Source organism: Silurus aristotelis (genome assembly GCF_946808225.1).
Source record: "Silurus aristotelis genome assembly, chromosome: 29".
NCBI lineage: Eukaryota > Metazoa > Chordata > Actinopteri > Siluriformes > Siluridae > Silurus > Silurus aristotelis.
The window spans coordinates 7,420,311-7,448,051 of record NC_139602.1 but is presented as its reverse complement, the minus strand read 5'-3'; the positions used below and the strand labels follow the sequence as shown (position 1 = coordinate 7,448,051).

General features: G+C 40.1%; 1 protein-coding gene across 2 annotated transcripts in view; it reads left to right on the top strand.

Annotated features, from left to right (window-relative positions):
- LOC310722491 (tyrosine-protein phosphatase non-receptor type 14-like) overlaps positions 1-27,741 on the top strand; it is a 38,269-nt gene that overhangs the window by 5,512 nt on the left and 5,016 nt on the right. Inside the window, exons 1-15 of one of the 2 annotated variants that reach the window (XM_083534965.1) lie at positions 1,224-1,326; positions 5,658-6,008; positions 11,580-11,749; positions 17,227-17,324; positions 19,649-19,716; positions 19,982-20,052; positions 22,126-22,213; positions 22,296-22,384; positions 22,511-22,598; positions 22,698-22,780; positions 22,894-22,945; positions 24,571-24,628; positions 25,690-26,975; positions 27,103-27,360; positions 27,574-27,717. In XM_083534965.1, coding sequence (XP_083391091.1) covers positions 5,835-6,008; positions 11,580-11,749; positions 17,227-17,324; positions 19,649-19,716; positions 19,982-20,052; positions 22,126-22,213; positions 22,296-22,384; positions 22,511-22,598; positions 22,698-22,780; positions 22,894-22,945; positions 24,571-24,628; positions 25,690-26,975; positions 27,103-27,360; positions 27,574-27,717 — 2,727 coding nt within the window. In that variant the 5' untranslated portion in view covers positions 1,224-1,326; positions 5,658-5,834. Of the gene's footprint in view, positions 1-1,223; positions 1,327-5,657; positions 6,009-11,579; positions 11,750-17,226; positions 17,325-19,648; positions 19,717-19,981; positions 20,053-22,125; positions 22,214-22,295; positions 22,385-22,510; positions 22,599-22,697; positions 22,781-22,893; positions 22,946-24,570; positions 24,629-25,689; positions 26,976-27,102; positions 27,361-27,573; positions 27,718-27,741 lie in introns of those variants that run through there. The other variant, XM_083534964.1, reaches the window with a different exon arrangement.

Below are 27,741 nucleotides of genomic sequence, written 5' to 3'. Positions count from 1 at the left end.
TCCTGAGTGACCGGGGACAACGTTGTTTACACCCGAGAGGAATTCACAAGAGTGAAGTGTTGAGACGATTCCACTAATAATGATCCTTCTTTTGTGTGTGACATGCAGATACATAGTGCTGGGCTTGTTGGGTGGTTAGAAGTGTGTGTGTGTGTGTGTGTGTGTGTGTAAAAAAGTATGGTGTTTATTCGACTAATCATCACAAAGCAAACCGTTCTTAGATAACTCTTATAGTATTGTGTGTGTGTGTGTGTGTGTGTGTGTGTGTGTGTGTGTGTGAAAGGGAGTAGAAGGAAAGGAAAACAGAGACATGGGATGATCACATGGTTTTATGTTTGTGTTATCCCACACACTCCTCTACCCGTCCATGTGCAGTGGCTGATAACACACTCTTGCACACACACACACACACACACACACACACACACACTGCAATGTTCCATGAGAGATTTGTTCTCTTTATTCGGTCAGTTCAGATTTTTTGGAACTCCATATAAATACATTGTGTGAGCAACATTTTTGAACGTCCCGTTCCACACGTATTAAGAGCTCCACTCTTCTGGAAAGATGTTCCACTAGATTCTGTGGAGATTTGGTGGTGATTTGTGCTTCATCTACAAGGGGTGGGGCTATAAATTCATACCAATAGGGTTAGAGCTCTAGAGCAGGAGATCTTCCATATTTTCCAACCCATGGAAAGCAGATCTTCATGGTGCACAGGGGCATCGTCATGCTGGACCTGGTTTGAGTCTCCTTGTTGAAGCGAAGGGAAAATTCCATGCTACAGCATCCAAAGACGTCTTATACAACCGTGTGCCTCCAGGGTTGAGGGAACAGTTTGGGGAAGAACCACATATTAGAGGAAATGTCAGGTGTCCCATCATGACCCCGCTCACTTTAGCTCATTTGCATATCAGGAGCTCACAGGTATAGCACAGGTATTGGTTCTCATTGTTCTATATAAGCTTTCTTTCTTTCTTTCTTTCTTTCTTTCTTTCTTTCTTTCTTTCTTTCTTTCTTTCTTTCTTTCTATTTTTCTTTCTTTTTTTCTTTCAACTCCTCTGTTTCTGTCCTCTCTCATTTATCGCGTTCCCAGACGTCTGCTATTTCGTCTTGTTTTTCCTTCTGCTGTTTCTCCTCTTCTCTATTTTATCAGTTTTTTAATCTTGTTTTTTGTTTGTTGTTTTTTTCCCCCCTTGGATTCTCTCTATCGTTTTCTGACAGACCTTCAGCAGCTTTAAAACAACACATGCCCAAGAAGTTTCGGTGCAGACAGTAGCATACACTCATCCCCCAACCATCCCTGTCTGCAGCGTTGAACACCTAGTATGGGATATGTGTGTGTGTGTGTGTGTGTGTGTGTGTGTGTGTGTGTGTGTGTGTGTGTGTGTGTGTGTGTGTGTGTGTTGCCAAGTTCGTTTGTACTCTTTTCTTTCTTGGAAGCCAGTTTAAAGATTCCTGAGATGAAGTCAGTGTGTGTTATATGTGTTAGTCAGCCGAACGGCCCTGGGGCTGTGTGTGTGTGTGTGTGTGTGTGTGTGTGTGTGTGTGTGTGTGTGTGTGTGTGTGTGTGTTTGTGTGTATATGCGTGTATGTTTGTGTGGGTACAGAATTGCACTTAAAGTCACGCTATTCAAATTTTAAGATGCTTTTGGATGCGCTAGCATACTTGAACTAGGAGGCCCAAACCTGCTCCTCTCCACAAAGCCAGGTCTATGAAGATCTGCTTTCAATGGGTTGGGAGAAGTAAAAGATCTCCTGCTATAGAGATCCAACCCTTTCAAACATCTTTGGGATGAATCGGAACACTTTCCCAGGTCAACTTACATCACCTCAGCTGCATCAGTAGCTGACTATGCTGACACCTTTGTAACTGATTAAGCATTACACAGATCTCCACAAGATCTCTAACAAATCTCCATAAAATCTCCACAGAGTCTCCACCAAATTTCTATAAAATCTTCACAGATTTTCCACTAAATCTCCATAAAATCTCCACAGAGTCTTCACAGAATCTCCATAAAATCTCCACAGAGTCTTCACCAAATTTCTATAAAATCTCCACAGAGTCTCCACCAAATGTTTATAAAATCTTCACAGATTCTCCACCAAATCTCCATAAAATCTCCACAGAGTCTCCACCAAATCTCCATAAAATCTCCACAAAATATAGTATAACATCTTTCCTGAAGAGTGAACCTAATTATAAAAGTAAACAATGACTAACGCATCGTTCTTCACCTCCACTTCATGTAATAGTCTCTTATAACGCTCAGCTACCTTTGATTATCGCTTCCATATTATAAAGCTTCAGAAATTATGGAACTATTTGTCAATTTAGCGTTTATAAATGAGTTCTTTCACTCGACACCTGCACCAAAATACGCTGACACCAGCAGAATATAGTGTAGTATGGCAAACATGGTGACACACACACACACACACACACACACACGCACACACACACATCATGCTGTGTAGAAGTTCAGACATGAACAGCAGGTGTGAACTCAATTACACTATTGAAGATCGTGTGTGTGTGTGTGTGTGTGTGTGTGTGTGTGTGTGTGTGTGTGTGTGTGTGTGTGTGTGTGTTTGTGGGTGGGTGGCAGCGTCTTTTCATCTCTTGCCTTCTGTGTGTAGATGAGAAGAGGGGGAAACAGGAATGGCGAAACAAGATGCTCTCTGTTCTCGGGAAATTCTTACAAGACCCCGCAATGTCCATCTGGAAAAACAGATTGTGTATGTGTGTTTGTTTGAGATTGTGTGTGTGTGTGTGTGTGTGTGTGTGTGTGTGTGTGTGTGTGTGTGTGTGAGGCCAGAATTTGACATCTCGGCATATGGGAGCACAAACTTCTATATGCGTAATTTCAATTAAATTTGCAATTTGTAATATCATAGGTGAATCTTGTCACTATATTGTCTTTTTTTCATCCAAATGTATTGTATTTTGTAGCACAAATTTTCCACAAAATCTCCATAAAATCTGGTGGAACATCTTTCCAGAAGAATGGAGTTTATTATAACAGAACACAGGGACTAAATGCGGAAAGGGATTTGTCTCTATTTATCCACATGTTAGAAAGCCTCGGACAGGATAATTCCCAGGTCATAGGTCAAAGAAGGAAAGTCCTCATTAAATCTAATGTTATGCACATTTGCATAAATTCAGGTTATATATATATTTTTTCAGACGTGAACGATTGTATTCTTGGGTCATTTCACAGACATGCTGTCAGCAGGCAGTCACATTTTCTAACCTCGGTTCAGTCTTATTGGGCGTGTTTGGATGTGTTCGGCTTGGCAAGTCCGTGTGTTTTGTAGTGGAAACTACAGTAAACCCTCGTCGGTATTTCGAATTGTTGCTTTGCGATCTGATTATAGGTTTGTTTTTGGTCTGCGCTTTTGTGCTGAAATAAGTTGGTGTCATGGGTAATCATGTGTTAATGGCTTGGCTTTTTTGACACAGCTGGAAACCCAGAACCTCATGACCTGAAACTTATGAGTGTGTCTTCCTGTGTGTGTGTATGAGTGTAGGAGTAATTCTCTTGCTCTGGCTCTATGTTTTCAAAACCACAAAATTACCAAGTTCCAAGTTGCTTACTGTTTATACGTGCTTAGAAATAGCCCTGTGCTGGTACGAGAGCGTTGAAAAACCGTTGCGGTGAGCTTTGGCTGTGTGAAAGGGCAGCTCCATTGTTTTGCTCGTTTTTTTTCAGGAAAACAAGATTCGTCGAGGTCAGCTAAAGACGGCACAGATAGCTGTCTAAACCTCATCTAACCTCTGTACCCGAGGTCTCTGGGGGTTTTTTTGTGTGAGATTGTGGGTGCAATATGAATGTGTTGGTTTAGATTGGAGAAAAGGGCATGGTAACACTATAATAGCTCCAGCTTATGTTTTAAACAACCGTTGATGCGAAAGACAGTCATACAGATTTTCAGTTAGGAGGCTCTGGGTAAGGGATGGGTTTGCTTGCTGATCTGGTTTATGGAGCCCTGACCAAGTCACTGAGCTTCTAGGGTTGAAAAATGAAACAGGTTTAAAAGAACTCACTTTGGTGGATCAGTGGGCACTTTGCGGTCTGAGCTGAGAAATACAGAGGGAGCCCTGGAGTAGGGTGTTTGGTTGCTGATAGATCTAATCAACACTTTTTCTCACAGCTAGTTCCAGGGTAGGGAAATTATCTATGAATCTATAAATGAGTTTAAAGAAGGCTTGTTTGAGAGCACTCTGTGGAGCATGGTTCTGATATGAAGACAAAATCCAAGCAAGGCATAAGAAGAGATTGAGCCTTAATACAGCGATCCCAGAACAGTACTGGGATGGGTATCTTCTTGGATAGGAAGCTTAGAGCAAAACTTGTTGAGCTGGTGTAAGCAGTCCTGGGGCAAAGATTTCACTTGCATTCAATTCATTGGTAGTGGCCTTGCTTGGCACAAGTCAAGGCTAAGATGTTTTTGGGGTAGCAGGAAATTGGATTGAAAGAGTCATGAGCCATATAACTTAACAAGTGGGTCCTCAGACTTCTGCTAGCTTTAAGTATGAAACCCAGAGTCTGGGTAGGGGACCCACCCGGAACTGCTTTTGGGGCTTGGAATTCTGAAGAAAACCTGCATTATCTGTGGCAAAAAGTTTAGGTAGGACGTTCTGCATGATATCAGATAGATACTATCGTTCTTGTTGCAAATCGATAAGGAGCCCTCAGACTAAGTAAGGAGTTCTGACCCACTCCTGGGTTAAGACGCAAACCTGTAGCAACTCTGGAGGTGGGTTGAGCAGATTGCTTAAAGTTATTCTAGGGGGGTTTGTCAAAGGTAGTACTAGGGTAGCAAGCTGGTTACTTGAGCAAGTGTTTAGGGTAGGAAGGCTCCTCAGTTTTCTCTGTTACGTTTCCCTGTCTCATCTTTCTGCATTGCTACACACAGACATACACAAAGTTCCCTTGGGCATTCAAGTGTCAGGTGTGCTTATGTTATTACAGCAAAAGGAGAGAGTGGAATCTGGGCTGCGATCCAGGTTGCCTGCCTGCACCCCGCCACTAGCACCTAGACAAGCACTGACACATTCTTCTCTTCTCCTTTCTTCTCTTCTCTTCTCTTCTCTTCTCTTCTCTTCTCTTCTCTTCTCTTCTCTTTGCTAGTTGTAAGAGAACTTAGCCAACCAAATATGGCTACACAAGTAAGAGAATGAATGAAGAAGAACAGACAGAGAGAGAGAAAGAAAGAGAGAGAGAAAAGAATGAAAGAAAGGCTGAGAGGTTGTAGGGTGAAGCCTTCTCTTTAGAAACAGTATACATGTGCCCCCACTTCAAAGGGGCCTTCAGCTTGCCTGCTTTATGTGGTGTACATCAAAAGATGTGAAGAATGTGAAGGACAGACAGACAGAGAAAGAGAGTGAAAGAGAGAAGAGAATAATGGCTGATACAGAATTTTTGCTGTCATTTTATTTTTTATAATTTCGTTTTATTAGCCTCTATATTTTGTCATATCGATGCGTGCTGATTACCAAGTTTTCCAATTGAGCCAAGCCTCAAATGAAAAAATTTTGCTCCCGCCTAAGTGTTTACGCATGTCTGGAAATCCAGACGCTAATCATTTTGTTTCCTTTTTTCGAACCTGCATACTGTAACATTTTTCTTTCCCATGTCTTTCCGCAGCTCCCAGGATCCCACGTCCTGTCCACCCCTCAGCTTGCTCTCGGAATGGGACTTCACCTCCCCAGAGTGCACTACTTCACTGGGGGGTGTGGCCATCCCTGGGCAGGACAGACAGCATAGACCCGCTTAAAGTAATTCTTTTGACCCCCTGTGACCTTGGTGTGATCCTGTGCAGCCATGCCTTTCAGGCTGAAGCTGCCTCGTACGAGGCGCTACAATGTGCTGAGCAAAAACTGCTTTGTGATTCGGATCCAGCTGCTGGACAATCACATGATCGAGTGCACGCTGTCTGTCGAGGGGACGGGTCAGGAATGCCTGGAAGCAGTCGCTCAGCGTCTCGAGCTGAGAGAGGTGAGGAAACGCCAAACATATTACGCAATAGGTAGATTCCTAATCCAATCACGAAATACCACTAAGACTAGCATCCCGTTATTCACTGTTATTTAGTGCTTGATCTTGGTCAGGGGAGCTGGTCGCTCTTTGGACTTTGGACTCTTCGGATTGTGAGTTCAAATCCCAGCCACACTAAGCTGCCACTTCTGAGCCCCTGCGCAAAGGCCTTAACCTTATTGCTGCTCAAGTTGTATGAATGACTTAAATGCAGGTCACTCTGGATAAGGGCGTCTGCCAAATGCGTTGAATGTAAAAATCTGCGGCCTGATCAGACCTAGACTCGATCATAGGAGTATGGGGTGCAAGTCTGGATTACAACCTAGATTGGACACCAGCCGATTGCAGGACAATATCCTCAACAATTTGCTAACTCATTTATATTTAGGGGCAATTTAGCAAAGCCAGTTGACCTAGAGAGTTAGGAAGACACTAGAGAACCTGGAAGAAACCAACACAAACACAGAGAGATCATGGTAAACTTCAAACCCAGAGAGCTGTGAGGACTTAACAAACTTAACAGCTAGTGGCTAATCATGGCTAGTTTTATTTAGCTAGCATTTTCTTGGCCATTAAGTCTTTTAAATAGAAAATGTAAAGGTGTAGTGGTCTGGATTTTTGAAGTTTCTCTTTGGCGAACCTCCGTCTCATCTTATGCTGGATGTTTAGGATCTTGTGTTGTGTAATAAAATGTGTGTGTGTGTTTCATATTTAGTCTTTGATCACGATCCTGACATGTCGCTCCGGGCTGCTTGAGGAGAGCAGCTCATATTTCCTGGTGAACTTTTGGAGAACTGCTCGCCTTTCTGTTCATTCAGTTAGCTCAGATGACTGCATATATGGATCGGTGGATGGCTGGAAGTTTTGTGTGTGTGTGTGTGTGTGTGTGTGTGTGTGTGTGTGTGTGTGTGTGTGTGTGTGTGTGTGTGTGTGTGTGTGTGTGTAGTCTGAAAGCATATTCCCACCTTGTTGTGAAATTTCCCAGCCATTCTGAATGTCGTAAGTCTGCAGGTCCTTGACGTTTCCTGTCTTCTCCCACGACCATCATAGGGCACATGACCTCGACTGATTCAAACCATTCACAGAGCTCACACACTGTATATGGAACAGCTCATTAATACAGCTGGACTGAAGAATGTAGTACAACAAAAATTATTTGCTTCCAACATTATTATAATTTATTTTATTTATTACATTTACAGTAATCATTTTTCATGCCTAATTGTTTTTTTTATTAATTAATAAAAACGTCATCATTTTATTAATTTTATTATTCAATATTTTTTACAATTTATATATTTTTTTTATATTTGTATTTCTTGGCTTAAATTTTTATTCCATTTTAGTAGCATTTAATTAACATAATCAGTGTTCAATCAAATAAATAAATAAATATAAATATTATTATTGTAAATTATTTTATTTGTTTACTGATTTCATCATGAATTATTTTATTATATTATGTTATAATTTAATAATATTATATTATGTTATTTATTTACTATATTGTTAGAATCATTTATTTTTAACGATTATGGTTATAAATAAACAAACGGAAAAAAAATTAATAAAAATTTTTTTTTGGTTAAAAAAATATTCAATTTAAAATGGTATTTTTTTTGTTTGTTTGTTTTTTTCTGTAAAGCAATTAAGTAACACAATATACTGTAGTATAGCTACAAATAGTACAGCTATAAACAGTCTTTTCCTAACTGAAGACTTTCCTGTGGTGGAAAACCTTCCTGTTGACCACTAGGGACCTCACTGCTCAAGAGCCCAGCGGTGGCTGCATGGCGGTGCAGGGATTTGAACCAACAACCTTCCAATCAGTCCAACAGTCAAGAGGCTTTTATTGTCATTTCCACTATACACAGTGGTACACAGTACACTGTGCTATTGTAGTGTCTGTAGTATCGGTACAAATAGTTAAATCCTGATCTTACTTACATTATAGCAGCTATAAACAGTCTTTTCCATAGTGAAGACTTTCCAGTGGTGAAAAACGTTCCTGTTGAGCTGGCACTGGAGACCCCTTCCAACAGCTGCTGTTATTGGAAATGAATTATCGTAGCCAATCAGAATCAAGATTTTCACAAAACTTTGTCTCCCTGGACATAGGCCCACCATTTATCTGTTATTATTTTCACTAATATTTTCATTTCTGCCTATAAAAACGTTATCCAGGAAATTGTAGTTCTTGTTTATACACTGAGCAACTGCTTGCTCAAGGGCCCAAAATTGGCATATTGGTGGTGCTGGTATTTAAACTCACATCCTTCTACTTAGCAGTCCAACATCTTAAGCATCAAACTACCACTTCCAAACCGTTTCAAATCGTCGAACTTTACATCCAGTAGCCTGCTAATGTGGAATCAGTTGGGTGTTTAGTATCACTGCAGACCATTTGGCAGGAAAATTACCATAACTTGTTCCCACACCTTTTTTTTTTTGTCTTGGGAGAAGTTCTCTGGCAGCAGCAAAAGACATTGAGGAGCTTGACTGGTTTATAACCACTTCATTTGCCAGGAAGTGACTGTGTTGCTAAAAAAAAACTATATTTTTTTAAGAAAATTTTTTCTTAGATCGCACCAGAAAATCTTCATCTGGTGTAGAACTTTCTCTTGAAAGTTGGACCTAACATTCATTTCATAGAGATTTTGTTTTGGAGTGTCAATCATTATTATTCATATAGTATTTAATCACTGTCAATCACTAGCATATGCAAGAGCGTACACAAAACTGACAGGATTCCTGAAGAGATTTTAACATTATTAGTAGGAAGCTAAGTAGCAAGCACAAAACAGGATTATATGATGTCGGTTTTAAGTCATATCTATACTATTTTTATTTATTTTTGTCAATTGAAGCTAACTAGCTAGCATATACAAAAATTACAGGATTCCTGAAGAGATTTTAACCATTAATGTTAGCTAGCTATTAAAAAAAGAAACAGGATTACTGTAAATTCTTGTTTGTTAGCTAGCATACACAAAACGTACAGAATCTTTTATGCATTTTTATAACGATTGTTTGAATTTTTAATGCTAGCTTGCTAACCTAAATTAAAGCGATTGTAGTGTTATTGCTAGCTAGCTAACATGCAAACACAACACAGGATCAGTTAAATCAAGTCTAACGTCATATTCATACTTCGCTTATTTGATAAAATTAGTTGTAAGGAAGTAGGCGGGGTACACAAAACTGAGAGGATTTCGTAACATTTAAAACCAAAAAACTGACAGAATTTTCTGAAGTAATATTACATTTTCCCTAATAATGATACTAACCGAAACAAAGCTGACAGAATTATTGAACCAAATTTAGTGAAGCTAGCTAAATAGTGTAGCTACCTAACATTTTTTAACTGGTAATGTTAGTTAGCTAGACAAAAAAAGTTATACAGGATTTCAGTAGTGATTCTCAAAGTCTCCTGCTAATACTAATGAGCTGACTAGCCAAAACAGTGTGTGTGTGTGTGTGTGTGTGTGTGTGTGTGTGTGTGTGTGTGTGTGTGTGTGTGTGTGTGTGTTCCAGTGTGTGTTCTAGTGTGTTTGTTTGCTTTTTTGATGACATCAGATTAAATGAAGTTAAACTGAGGTGTGTTGCACAGTTTTTGCCCCCAGGTAACCCACACACTTACGTTTGTACACACACACACACACACACACACACACACACACCCTGTTGAACTTGTTGCTGTTTACCGGAGAAAAATATGGAGACGTAACTGGATAGAACTGGATTTAAATGCGTTTGTGACTGGAATTTTAGGATATTAGTAGCTAGCATGAGTCGGCATGGGTGTAGTGGAGAACTTCAAGCATTTTGAAGTGTTGTTTTGTCTACAGTAATGTCTAAGTGTGAACAGTTATATTAATGCGGTGTTGTCCAGGCTAATGTAGTTCCTTCCACCAAACTGTTAGCATAAAATTTGGATTTGGTAGCATGAAACTTTGCCTTCATTTCAAATAGAATACACACTAATATTAGCATACACTCTAGCATACACAAAGCTGACAGGATATCTAAAGAGATTTGACCATCAATGCAAGCTAGCTAATTAGCAGGCGCAAAACAGGATTACATGTCAGTTTAAGTCATATCCATATTTTATTTTATTTATTTATTTATTTATTTATTTATTTATTTATTTATCTAGCTACACCAAACTGAGAGGATTCCTGAATAGATTTATACCGTTAATGTTATCTAGCTACCGAACAATAAAACAAACCGACAGGATTAGTGTTAAATTTTGTTTGCTAGCTAGTATACACAAAACTGATTTCTTACGCATTTTTATACCTATTGTTTTCATTTTCATTTAAAGCTCACTTGCTAACCTACAACCATCAAACAGACTTAAAGGATTTCTGAAGTGATTGGAAAGTATTAATAATATATGCCTTCTGATGCTAGCTTGCTAACTAACCAAAACAAAACTGACAGGATTCCTTAAGCGATTTTAATGTTAACGCTAGCTAGATCACTAACTAATTGTAGCTAACCAGCTATGCTAGCTGCATAACTTACAACCACAAAACTGACAGGATTTTCTGAAGCGACTTTTAGTAATAATAGTTTAGTAATATTAGTATTCCCCTGCTAATGCTAGCTAGCTAACTAACCAAAATAAAGCTGAAGGGATTTCTACCGTGACAGGATTACTGTTAAATCATGTTTGCTAGCTAGCATACGCAAAACTTAGAGGATTTCTTGAGCATTTTTATAAGTGATTTTAGTGTAAATGCTAAACAGGTTTAGTGGAAGCAAGTTTAAGGTCATATTCTTATTTTTTTTAATTAACATCTCAGAAGAGTGAAGCTTATTATAACAGCAACATGTAATGATATCTGCTATGGTGATGTCTACCGAGGTAAAGTCTAATAATGAGCTTTCTTATAACCACGTTTTGATCGAATGGCTGGCGTTTTGACTCCGTCGTGCTACGCGTGGATCTGATCTTATTCATTTGCATAGGTTTTATTTTTCTGTTGTATAGCCGACATTCAACAAATACTTGCGTTCCGTTTTAATACTCTTCAGTTTTTAGGATTTGCCAGTTGTTTCCAGATGTCGTGCAGTCGTAGCGCAGTACTCCGACTGATGCACTGACCTCCACAGGGTTATTTTTGCTATGAAATTATAATGAGAAGAGCCAACAGAGGTCCACTGGGGCGGGACTCATGCTGCCCCATGCACAGAACAGGAGCAGTGTATGGACCTGTTTTTTTTTAGCAAATAATTCAAATAAAATTGAAGATATTTTTGTGAACAAAGGTGACATTTAACGTGCAGACAAAGTGATTGTGATGTACATAATTAATTAAATGTTTTGATATATATATATATATATATATATATATATATATATATATATATATATATATATATATATATATATATCTCAATGGTATAAGGTTACATATGTTACACATGCATAGATGAGTTTGTTGCTGATTTATTTATCTTTTTCTCTCTGTCTCTCTCTCATTCTTTCTCTGTCTCTATTTCTCTCTCTGTCTTTTTCAGACACATTATTTCGGCTTGTGGTTTCACTCTAAAGCTCAGGTGCAGAGGTGGGTGGAGTTGGAGAAGCCGCTGAAGAAGCAGTTGGATAAATTCGGCAACGAGCCCATGCTGTACTTCGGGGTCATGTTCTACGTTCCCAACGTCTCGCGCCTTGAGCAAGAGATCACCAGGTGTGTGTGTGTGTGTGTGTGTGTGTGTGTGTGTGTGTGTGTGTGTGTGTGTATATATACCATGTACCCACAAAGTGCTTGTGTAACCGTTTAACTGACCTCCATCTGTCTGAACATCTGTGTTTTACTTATGTATGTGTGTGACTGAGTGTGGGTCTGTGTAGGATTGCATGTGTGTGTGTGTGTGTGGTTTATTCTTTCATCCTCAGCTGGTCAGACCATCTGTGTATTAGTGGCTCACTGTTAACCTCTCTTTCTATCTATCTATCTATCTATCTATCTATCTATCTATCTATCTATCTATCTATCTATCTATCTATCTATCTATCTATCTATCTATCTATCTATCTATCTATCTATCTATCTATCTATCTATCTATCTATCTATCTATCTATCTATCTATCTATCTATCTATCTATCTATCTATCTATCTATCATCTGTTACTCCATCATCCCTTACTTCTTTCTCCATATGGCTTCCTCTTTCTCTCATCCTTTCACTCTTCTCTTCTCTTCTCTTCTCTTCTCTTCTCTTCTCTTCTCTTCTCTTCTCTTCTCTTCTCTTCTCTTCTCTTCTCCCTTCCTTTGTTTCTTTTGTTCTCCTTTTTTTTCTCCCAATCATGCAATAATTTTTCCCTATTTTAATTTTTTTCCTTTCTCTCTCTTTTCCACCTTCTCTCTATGGTCTCTCCTCCCATGTGCTTTCTTTCACCCCTTTTGTCCCTCTTTTATTTATCTGGTGTGTGTGTGTGTGTGTGTGTGTGTGTGTGTGTGTGTGTGTGTGTGTGTGTGTGTGTGTGTGTGTGTTGCTTCGAGGAGGAAAAGTCTCCTCATGTCCAGACAGCTCCCGTATAGCTGGCCTGTTCCTGTCCAAGCTCTAACTGTGTGACAAATAGCTGTCCTCTGTCTCACTTTGTGACTGTTTAGACACACACACAGACACACACACACACACACACACACACACAATGTATATATGTATTTATGTGTATTTCTGCCTGCAAACGTCATTGCAAGCGTTCGACCGAGCTGGCTGCTTCCTTTATCACAGCCCTATGTGTCCATATTTCTGGCCTGTAAATTAGCCCCGTCCCCTGCCCTCGACCCCACCTCCACCCCAGCCAGACCTCAATCCCGTCTCTTTTCTTTACAATGAAATTCCTAAGACATATGTCGGATCAGAGTCAGCTCGGGAGGGAAGCAGGAGGTTGTGCCAATGTTTTTGTCGACGTATTGCTGCAGAAGACGGGCTGTAAAAAAAGTTACAGTTTGCCCCTTTAAAAAAAATAAATAAATACACAAACAAATAAATAAATAACATTCGAATCAGTTCAAGACACTTGTGAATGCAATTTTTTGTAAAAAGTTCTGGAAAGTCTGATGGTCTGTGTGTGTGTGTGTGTGTGTGTGTGTGTGTGTGTGTGTGTGTGTGTGTGTGTGTGTGTGTGTGTGTGTGTGTGAGAAGTGTAGGTAGGGGTAGCACTGATCGGTATCCCAGACATCTCTGGAGGTCTGGTAGTGTGTAGGTCATAGGGCAAAGGGGCAGGGGGCTGGAGACGAACAATGAATGGTCTGTGTGTGTGTGTGTGTGTGTGTGTGTGTGTGTGTGTGTGTGTGTGTGTGTGTGTGTGTGTGTGTGTGTGTGTGTATTAGAGAGAGCGAGAGAGAGAGAGAGAGAGAGAGAGAGAGAGAAAGAAAGAGAGAGGAGGGAACACTGCACCCTGTGTGTTTGGGAGTCTGGCCGCTATTCAGGAGTCACACAGGAATGTTGGCATTGCTGCCTGGCGTAGGAGGACCCACACTCCACACATACACACACACACACACACACACAGTGTACTTTTTCAAGAATAGCCCTGTTTTTTGGTAAAGGGGAAAGGAGAGGTCCGAGTACCGACTCGTTTTCACGGCCAGCGTGTGTTCATCTTTTTTTTCTCACTTCCATCGAGTTGATCCTGAGGGAAAAAAAACAATTTTATATATATATATATATATATATATATATATATATATATATATATATATATATATATATATATATCAGAAAAAAACTGCAGAAAAATCTGCTTTTTTGTGTGCTTTTTAGTGTGCTTTTTGTTCATATTTTTCGATTCATAAATAAGAAAAACTACAGGTACGGCCCAAAAGTTTGTGGACACCTGACCAGGTTTGGGTCTCCTACCGCATCTGAAGACGTCCGATAGAACTGTGGGCCTTCAAGTTTTGAGGGAACATTTTGGAGATGTGTCCGGAAAAGTTGGGTGTCCAAATACTTCTGATCATACCCAACTACAGACAGACCAGACACAATTTTTTAATTTTTTTATTTATATTTTACTGCCTGTGTGTGTGCGTGCGCGCGCATGCGCGTGAGTGTGTGTGTGACAGAGATTGTTGATAGATTCTGTCTGCTTTTCAGGAAAAGACGGTTCTCACCACTTTTATCATGTTCTTCTCTACACCCCGACACACACACACACACACACACACACACACACACACACACACACACACACACACACACACACACACACACACTTTGTGTAGGAGTTACACTCAAAGTGCTTGTCCAGCCCCGCTGGCTAAGCAGTCAGCCGTGTCAAAGTGCTTGTTAGCCCTGACAACACTGAAGGTCAATGTCTCACACCTGGCCTGAGTCAACGTGTGTGTGTGTGTGTGTGTGTGTGTGTGTGTGTGTGTGTGTGTGTGTGTGTGTGTGTGTGTGTCTGTGTGTGTGTTTGAAACGAAGCAAGCGAGCGCATCTGATGAATGTGAAACACAATCCAAGCTTGGCCTACTACTACTGCAGCTGGGAAAATTACCTCAAGCTGTGTGTGTGTGTGTGTGTGTGTGTGTGTGTGTGTGTGTGTGTGTGTGTGTGTGTGTGTGTGTGTGTGTGTGTGTGTGTGTGACTGTGTTCACATCGGTGTATTGACATAACAGTTAACAATGTGATGCGTCGATTTCAAAAAGTGTGCATCGTAGACACGTTAGCATTTGCTATCATTTTGAACATATTTGCATTGCTATATAATTATTAGTAGATTATAGAGTTTAATTTGATTATTTAGAAACTGACCAATCATTTGCGACCAATATTTTCTATGTCGACTGATTTCTCTTCGCTAAGCTGTTTTTCTCGCTACATGAATACGACGTACCACTACAGAGATCCGAGACGTGTCCTGAGAGTCACATAGAATGCAGATTAACATGGCAGAGGTAGAGCTGTAACATCCTGCACACACAACAGGAAACAAACTTTTCTAAGTCCTGTTTGTGAAAGAACCATGCGTTAAAAGGCAAAAGGCTTCGGTAGCTGCTTCACGTGCATCTTTAATGTGCGATCGAGAATCGAATCGCCTGTTTTTTTCTCTCGCAGAATTTGCTTCCTGGAACGTCAATGGGAAAACTTTTGGAAACCGCAGGAAAGACGGGGTTTCAAAGCTTTTAGATATTTTTTTTACAGCATTAAGGGGATAATAATCAGTTAAATAAAAAAAAATTCCTTATTGAAAAGTTAAAAAAGGATCTAAAAATGTGTGGAAAAAAAAGAAAAAAAATTTAATAATGTTTGAAAATTTAAACAAAAAAAATCCAATTGAGCTAAATATAGTTTTGAGATCAGAATTAAACGAATTAGAATTAGTTTTGAAATTTTTTAATTAGTAATAAAACTATGTAGCGAGACAAAAAATGAATGAACAAATAAATAAATAAATAAATAAATAAATAAATAGTTACATTATCATCATGATGCCTTCATATTATTTTTGAAAGTTTGTTGCTTTTGAGGTCAGAAGTTGATGTGCAACGTGTGTGTGTGTGTGTGTGTATGTGTGTGTGTGTGTGTGTGTGTGTGTGTGTGTGTGTGTGTGTGTGCAAGAGAAAAATGTTTTTGTTTGTTTTAAGTATAATCTAGTTACAATAATCTTTTTTGAAAGAAAATTGATGACAGTTTTTTTTCCCGAACACGCCCCCTGGAGGCGAAAGATTTGAATGTGGTGGCATGAAGTAAGGGGCGGGTGAAATGGGTGAAGCTTCCACACAGTGTCATTCTTTACTTTCTGTGTGTTTGTTCACACACTCAGGTTCTCTAAGTCCTGCATTCTTCCTTCATGAGCTGCAGTCTAGCAACACCTGGACTTGTTTTGTCGAGGGTAGCCTTGAAATCGCAGCTTTCTGGGGCATTTCTGCTCACACACACACACACACACACACACACACACACACACACACACACACACACACAGAGTTTAGCAATGATTATTCCACACCACAGGCCAAAACATAAATACAGTCTGGAAAGCACCTCCAGCCTCCAGATTCACAGATTCACACACTCTCTCTCTAAGCTCATATTCCCTACACACACACACACACACACACACACACACACACACATACACGCGCATATATATATATATATATATATATATATATATATATATATATATATATATATATATATATATATATATATATATATACATATACACACACACATACTCTTTTTTCTCACTCTTTCTCACACACACACACACACACACACACACACACAAACACACACACACACACATTCACACTTTTATACAAACACATACTTCACTTTCTCTCTTACAAACACACACACACACATATCAAGCAGACAAAATATGGTTTTAGTTTGTTCAAGTTTTACTTATTTTTACTCAGTTTTACTCTTTTCTTCTTTCCTTTACTCTCTCTCTCTCTCTCTCTCTCTCTCTCTCTCTCTCGCTCTCTCTCTCTCTTTCTCTTTCTGTCTTTTTAAACCGTTATTTAGTCGGAGGTTGTAATCTGTCTCTGCCCTGCACTTCTAAACCAGTCATTATGCAGCAAGAAGGCCATTCCAGTGCCACGGCAACCCTTTCATTAACCAAACCAGGCCGCCGCCCCACTGCAGGGGGAGGAGCTGGTGTGGTTTGGTGGGTGGAGTCTCAGGACAAAAAAAAAACAAACACGGCTGCACCGTTAAACCAACCGGACATTTACAATGTGATCATGACGGGGAAGTGTGTACCACCATATGTGCGCATATATATATATATATATATATATATATATATATATATATATATATATATATATATATATATATATATATATATATGTGTGTGTGTGTGTGTGTGTGTGTGTGTGTGTGTGTGTGTGTGTGTTGAACTCTTCTTCTCTGTCAACCGTTGTGGAATAAAAATAAGCAGCAATTAAATCCACATGAATAGATTCGATCTTGTGCAGTTTGCTACAGCTTGGGCTAACGCGCTCTCTGACTGTCTAATCGAAGGACATAAAAATCCTGATCTTATCGGACGCCCCCGCTAGAGGGCGCCGGTGTCTCCAACTCAAAACACTGTTGATTTTGATGGCCTCATAGGCAGAACTTGACCTTTTTTTTTTCTTTTAGACGTGTGTGTTTTGCGATATCGTGTCCATTGGGTGTTTTTGCGTCTTTCAGGTATCAGTACTACCTGCAGGTGAAGAAGGAGGTGCTCGATGGACGTCTTCACTGCACAGTGGAGCAGGGCATTCGACTCGCCGGTCTCGCCGTCCAGGGTAATTATCAGCATGTCTGTGTGTGTGTGTGTGTGTGTGTGTGTGTGTGTGTGTGTGTGTGTGTGTGTGTGTGGTGTGTGGTGATGGTGGTGGTGGTGGTGGTGGTTGGGGGGGGGGGGGATTTACTGGTAGCCCGGTGCTGTAATACCTAATATGGTCTTTAAAGCAGGAGAGCAGTTATCCACTTGAAGCACTATCAGAACATCCAGCCAGCAGCTCACGAGGGAATGTAAACACCGAAAGACAAGAGGGAGAACATGTCGCTGGCTTACGGTGCTAGAATTTAAACGGAAAGATAGCTATGAAACGCAAGAAGGACGAGATAACGTTTTCTTCAAGCACACCGGTTTGATGCAGTTCCTCGCTTTAAAGGATGAAACTTAGGTGCAGAACGTAGGCAGATATACGGTGTGACCATATAAAGTAAAAATGTGGATTTGTAGCACAGGGTTTTGGGCTTCATCATAAGTACCAGCTCCATAAAGATCTGCTTTTTATTGGTTGGAAGATGTGAAAGATTCTCTGCTCTAGAGCTCTAATCTAATCCAATCCAATCTAATTTAATGGATGCAGTCAACATTTCTTCATAGATTCCGCTTTTGTTATCTAATTAAATCCAATGTTGTCATTATGGAATTCGAATTCTCAATAAATTCTCTACTTCTAATCTTTTCCAAATCTGATCTAATCTCATCTATTCCATTTCTCTGTAAATTCAGTTTAGCTAATCTAATCTAGGCACTCAATATTTCTCTAAATGTATTCTTCTTCTCTAATTCAATCTAATCCAATCCTATCTATATAATTACTTTTTCTTAAAGAACTCTAAATCTAATCTAATCTATTCAATCAACATTGCTCAGTAAATCCATATCTTCTAATCTAATCCCATCCAATGTAGGCACTCAATATTTCTCCAAATGTATTCTTCTTTTCTAATTCTATCTAATCCAATCCTATCTATGGAATAAGTATTACTTACAGAACTCTAAATCTAATCTAATCTATTCAATCAACATTTCTCAGTAAATCCAGCTCTTCTAATCTAATCCAATCTAATGTATGCAATCAATATTTTACAATCTATTCTGCTTTTTCTAGTCAAATTCAATCTAATCTAATGAATGAATGCTTCAATAATAGCAATCTAATCTATGCAATCAATATTTCCCAGTAGATTTTGTTCTTCTAATCTAATCTAATAATTTGATATTTCTCAATAGATTTTAATTTACTTTTAATCTAATCTATGCAATCAATATTTCCCAGTAAATTCAGCTCTTCTTGTATGATCTAATCCAATCTAGTCTATGCTATCGATATTTTTTAATGTATTTTGTGTTTCTAATCTAATCCAATCTTATCTATGGAATTAGACTAATCTAATCTTAACTAATGTAATCTGTGCAATTTTTTTTACAAATGAAAATTCTGTTCTATTCTTATATAATTTAATAAATCTTTTAATGAATTATTTACTTATAATCTAATCTAATATATGCATATATATATATATTTCTCAGTAAATTCTGTTTTTTTAATCTATTCTTATCTAATGTAATGTATGCAATCAGTATTTTTTTTTACATATTCTGCTTTTTTAATCTAATCTAATCCAATCATATCTATAGAATTATTATTGCTCAATTAATTTTGTTGTTCTGATCTAATCTAATCTAATCTGATCTGATCGAATGAATTGATATTCCCTAATAAATTCTTTGCTTAAGAAAGTTAATCTATGCAATCAACATTTTTCAACGTATTCTGTTCTTCTAGTCTAATTTAATGATCTCTCATGATCTAATCCGCACACCATATTATTCGGATCTAATCTGTGCTAATTTAGTGGAACATCTTCCCAGAAGAAAAAAACTGAAGACTCCTTCTGTACTCAAGTCCTCAGTTGTTACTATGGCAACAATAACGCTTTCGTTTGAGAAATCAAAATCCCAATCCAAATCTTCCGGCCAATCAGATTTGAATGCTGATTGGAGAACTGTGCTTTGTAGCGCTGGCCGATGTTGTTCAGCTGTTTGTCATTTGTTTAGATATGTACAGATGTGTGCAGGAGGCGAGTTGTTCTTCAAAAGCGTCTCTTTGAGGAACAACTGCGATGGATCCGAGTCAGAGAAAAGCATCCTGAAAAAAAAAAATTTCTGTAAAAAAAAATCTGATAGAGAATGCAGAAAGAAGTAAAATGAGTAGTTTCTGTGTGTGTGTGTGTGTGTGTGTGTGTGTCTGTGTGTCTGTGTGTCTGTGTGTGTCTGTGTGTGTCTGTGTGTGAGTGCATGTGTTGATTTTTCTTTTTTGTCTCTCTGCAGCCGACTTCGGAGATTTCACTCAATATCCGTCTCAGGATTTCCTCAGGGAATATGTTTTGTTCCCAGTGGTAAGTGTGTAGTGTGTGTGTGTGTGTGTGTGTGTGTGTGTGTGTGTGTGTGTGTGTGTGTGTGTGTGTGTGCCTCAGGGCATGCATTTCTTTCACACTGCAGCAGCATACCTGAGCGTCACATAAACAATTCCAGGAAAGAGAGAAAAAAAAAAGCTATTTGAGTGTGTGTGTGTGTGTGTGTGTGTGTGTGTGTGTGTGTGTGTGTGTGTGTGTGTGTGTGTGTGTGTGTGTGTGTTCACACGTTTCTTTGTCTCTTCTCCAGAACTGGCCGCACGTTGACGAGGTGCTGGACGACTGGACTCAGAAAGTGGCAGAAGAACACAAGAGTCACTAGTAAAGAACAATAATAATGCCTTAATACAGATTAGTTCAGATTATTATGATGTGCAGATTAGATTATAGAATGAGCTGGTGTAGATGAGATTAGATTTAGGTTAGATTAAAATAGATCAGCATTTATTAAAAAAATATTAATTGCATACATTTGATTACATTAAAAGAACAGAACTTATTAAAAAATAGAACCGATTAGATTAGATTAGATTAAAAGAGCTGAATTAGTTGAGAAATATTGATTACATAAATATTGGTTCAGATTAGATTAGACTAGATTAGAAAAGCAGAATGCATCGAGAGATATATATTACATACTGTATATTACATTAGATTAGTTTAGATCGAAAAAGTGTAATTCTTAGAAAAATACTAATAAATAAATCAAATTGGATTACATTAGATTAGATCAGAAAATAATTTACTGAGAAATACGGATTACATAGATTAGAATGACAAAATTCATTCAGAAATGTTGACTCATTAGATTAGCACAGATTAATCCACTGAGAAATATCCATTGCATGGATTAGATTGAGATTAGATTCGATTAGATGTTCATTGAGATACTAAATTTATAGAAAAGCTGGGATTAGATTAGTTAAAAAGTACAGACTTCACTGAGAAATATTGATTGTTAGGATTAGAAGTTTGGGTTGCTGAATTTATTAAGAGATATTGATTGCATCAAGTAGATTAGATTTAGATTAGACAACTTCAGAAGTACAGGAATCATTGAGAAATATACAATGCATCTGGAGAGTTTTCACATCAATTCACTTTTTCCACATTTTGTTATTCTACATCTTATTTCCAATATGGATTCATTAATTGTTTTTTTTTTTATTATTATTCTACACACAAAAACAACATAAAAACAAGTTGCAGATTTATAAACAAACATAAATAAAGAAATAAGTTTTCACAGCTTTTGCTCAATACTTTGTTGAAGCTCCTCCAGGACACCAATTACACCCTCAAGAGTTTGATGCTACAAGCTTGGCACCTATTTTGGGGCAGTTTCTCCAATTCTTCTTTGCAGAACCTCTCAAGCTCCATCAGGTTGGATGGGGAGCATCGGTGCTCAGCCATTTTCAGGTCTCTCCAGAGATGTTCAATCGGATTCAAGTCTGGGCTCTGGCTGGGCCACTTAAGGACATTCACAAAGTCGTCGAGAAGCCACACCTTTGTTATCTTGGATGTGTGCTTAGGGTTGTTGACCTGTTGGAAGATGAACCGTCGCCCCATTCTGAGGTCCAGAGCGCTCGGGAGAAGGTTTTCATCAATGACCTCTCTGTACATTGCTGCACTCATCTTTCTCTCGATCCTGAGCCGCTAAAAAACATCCCCACAGCATTATGCAGCCACCACCATGCTTCACTATAAAGATGGTATTGGCCAGGTGATGAGCGTTGCCTGGTTTCCTTCAGACATGACGCTTGACATTCAGGCCAAATCTATGTTTCATCAGACCAGAGAATTGTGTTTCTCATGGTCTAAGGGTCCTCAGGTGCCTTTTGTCAAACTCCAGGCAGGCTGTCGTGCCTTTTACTGAGGAGTGGCTTCCATCTGTAGAAGGAGTCCTCATGGTACCAAATTCTTCCAGTTATGGATGATGGAGGCCACTATACAATCCTGTCTCAGACAATTCATTGGACTTCATGTCTTGGTTTGTGCTCCGACATGCACTGTAACTGTGGGACCTTCTATAGACAGGTGTGTGCCTTTCCAAATCGTGTCCAATCAACTAAACTGACTCCAATCAAGTTGTAGAAACATCTCAAGGATGATCAGTGGAAACAGGATACACCTGAGCGCAATTTTGAATGTCATACATTTGAGTGTAAATACGTACACGTGATGTACAACAAACCTCTTTTACATTGTCAGTATTGTTTGTAGAACATTGTAAACATTATATGTGAAAAAAGTGAAGTGAATTCATTTTTAATATATTGATAGATGAGATTAGATTGGATTAGATTGGACTAACAGGATTCATTAAGAAATATTGATTCATTGGAATAGCAGCATTCATTATTATTTATGTGTTTTTGTTTGTGTACACATCAGCCAGATGCAGGCCGCCGATGCAGAGCTGCTTTACATTAAAGAGGTGGAGAAACTGGATGGATTTGGGCAGGAGACGTTTGCGGCTAAAGTAAGACACATTTCTGTATCCAGAATTGTGCGTTCATGTGCGATTAGGATTCGATTATGTGTCTCGTTTTTCGTCTCTCCAGGACAACTACACGAACGACATCTTCATTGGCGTTTCATTCATCGGAATCTTCGCCAAGCACAGAAACGGGAGATCGCTCATGCTTCACCGGTGAGACTGAACTTTGACCCTCCTCTTCCGATAACCATTAGCGCACAGCTAGTTTTGCTAGCCGTTCCCGTTCCTACGCTTTCAGACACTTAAAAAAGTCAGCTTGACTCGCTTGCTCTCACGTAGGTGGAAGGACATCGGGACCATCGGGCACAACAAGTCGGCTATCACGGTGGAGATAACCAGCAAAGACGACACCATCATGTTCCACATGGTCAGTGTTGAGACTGCGCATTTGCCAAGGCCGCCTCAAAAGCGTACGGCTCGTCCTGATAAACTCTGAGATCTTACCGGCTTCTCCTTTGTTTTTCAGGAAGATATGGAGATGGCAAAGTACATCGCACGCCTCTTCACCGCCAGACACAAGTTTTACAAACAGAACAAGATCTGCGTCGAGTGAGTTCCAGCTCTTACACCTATACAACACTGCCCCTATGGCAGATTGGTGTAACTGCACATAAACACCCTTTTAGTTCATAAAATGTAAAAAAAATTTTTTTTTTTTACAGGCCGACCCACTCTCCAGTCACAATTCGGAGAAGATCCACCTGGAACAGGAGGGTAAGTTCTTAGACCTTTCGGGATTTTGAAGCAGGCTGGAGAAGTTATTCTGAGCCGACGCTTTGAACATACGCGAAAGTTTGTGGACACCTGAGCTTAAGATCCGTGTTTCACATTTAGCTGTTACAATAAATTTTGTGTAGTTTTTTTTTAGGTTTGTGCTTATTCCAGGAAGTGATGTAGGTTAGGTAAGGAAACCTGGGGAGTCGTTCCAATTCATCTCAAATGGTGTTCAATTGGGATGGAGCGCTATAGAAGGGGGTCTTCATCTCCGATCTCCTGAAGCTGGTTTTGTGCACAGCGGCATCATGATGATGAATGAGGTTCGGGTCTCTTTGTTCAAGTTAAAAGGAAAATTCCATGCTAACGCATCCAAAGGCGTCAGGTATGACGGTGTGCCTTTAACATTGTGGAAACGGTTTGGGGAGGAACCAGATATGGCTGGAAAGTCCCAATATTGTTGCATGTCCTGTATATGTATATTAGAAATTATGCCAAAACCACCAGCATTCAGTAAAGATCAAGCTTTGTCGCAACTCTGTGCTGCCATAGCGTTCAATTGAATCTCCAAACGCTTCGTTCTAGGGTTTTTTTTGGCTACATATCTTGTTTCAAGTTTTCGTTTGTACAATGTAAAGCTTAAGTGAGGCTACAGGCAAACTACCGCAAATTTACAAATAACATACAGAGGTACTTTTTATAAAAAATATAGAAAATTGAGGTGTACAAGGAGAATGAATGTCTTACAGTAGGTTTGCAAATATACGCAAAGATACTTAGCATGCAAGTAGGGTCTGAAGGTCTGAAGCCAAGGCGGTCGTATTTCCAAGGCCGCCACAAACACCAGATCCTTATTTTTAGTAATTCTCTGAAGGCATTTTCGGTTTGTGTTTGCAATCCAACACAATGGGCATCTTATGATTAGCGTTTGTATTTTAGCAATCCTAAAAGTACCCCGGAGGGTGGAAAGCTTTCCCCAGAGAGACTTCGGGGATCAGAATAAAGCGCTCTCCCTGATATCCTCCCTTGCCTGAGTAACAATGCGAGTAAAACTGGCACAATGGTTCTAAGTGCACCAACCGAGCGAGAGCCTGACTCTTGGTACAAACCAGGGATTAACATGTGGATGGGTGTGTTGGACGAGAGTGAAGTGCTGACTTGGGTCATCTGCCATATGTGGATTTCTCCAGACAATGTTGGAGAAAGGCATATTGTTTCGGATGAAATTTTCCCTTCACTTGAACTAGTAGACCCAAACCTGTTGCATGAAGATCTGCTTTTCATGGGTTGGAGGATGTTGAAGATCTCCTGCTACAGAGCTCTGACTCTATTTGGGATGAATTTGAACACCACTCCAGGCCTCCTTGACTCTACATCAGGACTTGAATCACGACAAAATCTAGTGGAACATCTTCCAAGAAGATTGAAGCTTCTTATCTTAAGATCAAATGGAGACCCAATGTTATTGTCGGGTGTCCACAAACCTTATAGCGTAGCTATATTTGAAATACTTGTATATTACTTGTTCTTATCCAATCTTTTTTGTTCATGCAAAAAATGTATTAATATTTTTATTAATCAAAAGTTTTTTTTATTTATATTTATTCTCTATTTTCCCTTCTCAGCATAGACCACAGTCCTGTATTGCACATTCTCAGTATCAGGAGACGCAAAGCTCGCAAGGTAAACACACTCAAACATACATTCCCTGGTAGTTAAAAAATAATCGGAGCTGTAGTTACCGAATAAACAGGATAAGAATAGACTGAGACAAACTGGGAATGAATAAGTCTTTTAAAACATCAGCGGGAATATAAGTGCTTATGTGTGTGTATGTGTAATTCAGTCCAGGTGTGCTCAGTCAAAGTGTGGTGGCTGCCATGTTTGTAGGTTGTAGTGCTTGCTGGGAAATGGAGTTCATGGTCCACATGTACATTTTAGGCCACATACATTCACCTAACGTCAGTACCTAAGCACAAATCTCCACAAAATCTTCACCAAATGTCCACAAAGTCTCCAGCGAATCTCCACCAAATCTAGCAGAACATCTTCCCAATAGACTGGATATTATTATTATCATTATTATTATTATTATTATAAAGGTGCGATGTTCAAGCAGCTCACAGGTCGGGTATCCACAAACCTTTGCTCTTACAATGTATAATAAACCGCTTTGAATATGTATTTCTACCTTCAGGTCTTTATCTGTCTTTCTGTCTCCCCGTCTCACCAACCAAAACTCGGACACGCCTTCCTTAATCCTTGAAGCTGGCTCTCTAAATATTTTGTTTTTGATCTTTCTGCTGGAAATGAACACACACACATATAACACGACCACATGATAAGCAAAGAATGTGAGTTAATTGCTGTACCACTAGGTTTGAAACTGTTTAATAGATCTGAGGAAACTTCCTTGACATGGAATGGAAGTAATAAAGTAAGAAATCTGAAGGTCTTGCTGGTTAAACAAGGCATGTTTGAATCATCTACAGCTAGTGGTATCTACAGCTAGTGTAGTGAGTGACCATGGTGAATTCATGCTGGTATTAGCATGAACGTTTTGAAAAGTCGGAGTACTAAAGCTACATCGCTCACTTTAGTTGAAGCAAGGCTTAAATACCTTGCACCAGTGGGGGAACTGTAGTAACCAATACACACTGCTCATGACCTCTGAGAAATAATTCCCACATCTCCCTCTCTTTCTCTGCCTCTGTATTTCTATCTGTCTCTCTGCCACTTAACAGACAGCATCTTCCACGAAGACCCATACTGTAAGTCAGAGACAAATCTGGTGGAGTTTAGTTATCGTAACGGCCTGGTTCCTAATGGCAGCATGTGCAGCAGCCCAAGCGTAAGCTCCCTGAACCGCTCACAGACCTTCATTCACTCCTCGCCATTGTCTTCAAGCCCCAGCATTCCGGGCAGCGAGCTCATGCGGCCCGACTTTATCCCCAGTCACCGACACTCCGCCATCATCCCTCCTTCCTACAGGCCCACACCCGAGTATGATGCAGTGATGCGACAGAAACGCTGCCTTCTCCAGAACACCCACACCATTGACTGCCACAGCCAATCGTTGCGCAGCCTCAATATCAGCAACACGTATGTCTACCGCCAACCATCACTAGTGTACAGCCAGCCAGAAATGCGTGAACAAGGCCCATACCACACACCCTATGGTGGTGGGGGAGGCCCTCAGACAATATACGGACTTCATGCCGGCTCCTCCCAGCCTCCTCAGGGCCAATTAGTACATTCTTCAACAGCTCAGCCACAAACCGGCACCCCAAATGGCATCTCGCATACCGTCAGCACACCAGAGCTGGCCAATACTAAACAGCAAGTGGTTAACAGGACTACCCATGTGTTTAGGAATTACCAAACGAGGCCTCCACCCCCTTACACGGCATCCTTTAGGCCAGCTACCAGCACACCAGATTTGGCGAGCCATCGGCAACGCTGCATCGGGGGCTCTAGTCCGGAACTGGTGACGCGTAAAGTCCAGCTGTCAGTGAAAACCTTCCAGCCGGACAGCTCAGCTGTAGTGCACCAGTCGCTACAAGAAGTCAGTGAGCCACTTACGGCCATGAAGCACCGTTCCACTCTTGCCAAACGACACAGTATGGAAGTTGCAATGGTACTCAAGGGAGCCAGTGTAGCCCCCTTGCCTCGACGGAACACACTCCGAGAACAAGTGCCACCCCTGATCCCTCCTCAGCAGGCACAGGTCCCACCTCCACAACCATCTCAGCCGGCTGAGGTGCAAATGCCAGCCCAGAAACCCTCCAACACTGACCCAAAATACCAGCATCAGAAAACGTTCTCTAATGTCACCATGCTGATTCACAGCAGTGAGAGCGATGAGGACGAGGAGGAGTACACACCCGAGCTTGACGTTCACATCCCTGGCCTTAACGAGGACATCAGTGCTCAACTACAAGCAGCGCTTGCTAACATTCCTAACAAACCTCCCCCGGAGTACCCAGGACCACGGTCGAGCAGCAGCATCGCACTAAGGCACCACAACCAGGTACTTCATCACCTATGTTTTGTTTCTGTTGTTATGCAAAGCTTTTAAAGGACTAACCATGTTACAGCATATAATTCCAATCCTATATCCTTTAAGCATATTATCATGCTGTTGTGTATGGATGCAGGACCGGAGCCGAGGTTCACCAGAGGTGGCACAGGTACCTTTACAGGTTGATACCTATGCAGGGGGTCATTGCGGGAGGCAGAGTCCGAGCCGTATGGAGCCAGTGAACCTGAGCGGGGTGACCCTGGGACCATCCATCTCTGAGCCCGATCTCACCAGCGTGAAGGAGAGAGTGAGGAAAGAGCCAGTAAAAGAGAGACCTGTCTCTGAGATGTTTGCCATAGAGGACAGCATTGTGGAGAGAGAGATCGCACAGAGGGTGAGAAAACAACTGCGCCTCTTTAGTGGCATTTTGCATTCAGAACTGCTTTTATCTGATTTCCTTATCTTCTTAGAAACATGTTAAAAAAGTACACACGTGTCCACAAACTGTTGTGCATATTGTGTATCTCATATCACATAAAATGTCATGCAGTACGGGAGATTAGATGAATGAAAATTATTCAGGATCTTTTTCTCCTTCTTCATGAAGACTTTGGAGAGGCAGAAGAATGCAGTGGACTCAGTGAAGAGTCCATTAATGATGGCTGCTCTGAACGGACTCTACAGTGGTCGTTCGCCTGTCCCGGTAAACACTCGCGAGGATGTCTCCAGCAAGGCCAACACGGACGAAATGGTACGAGACTCTCTGAGTTTGTTC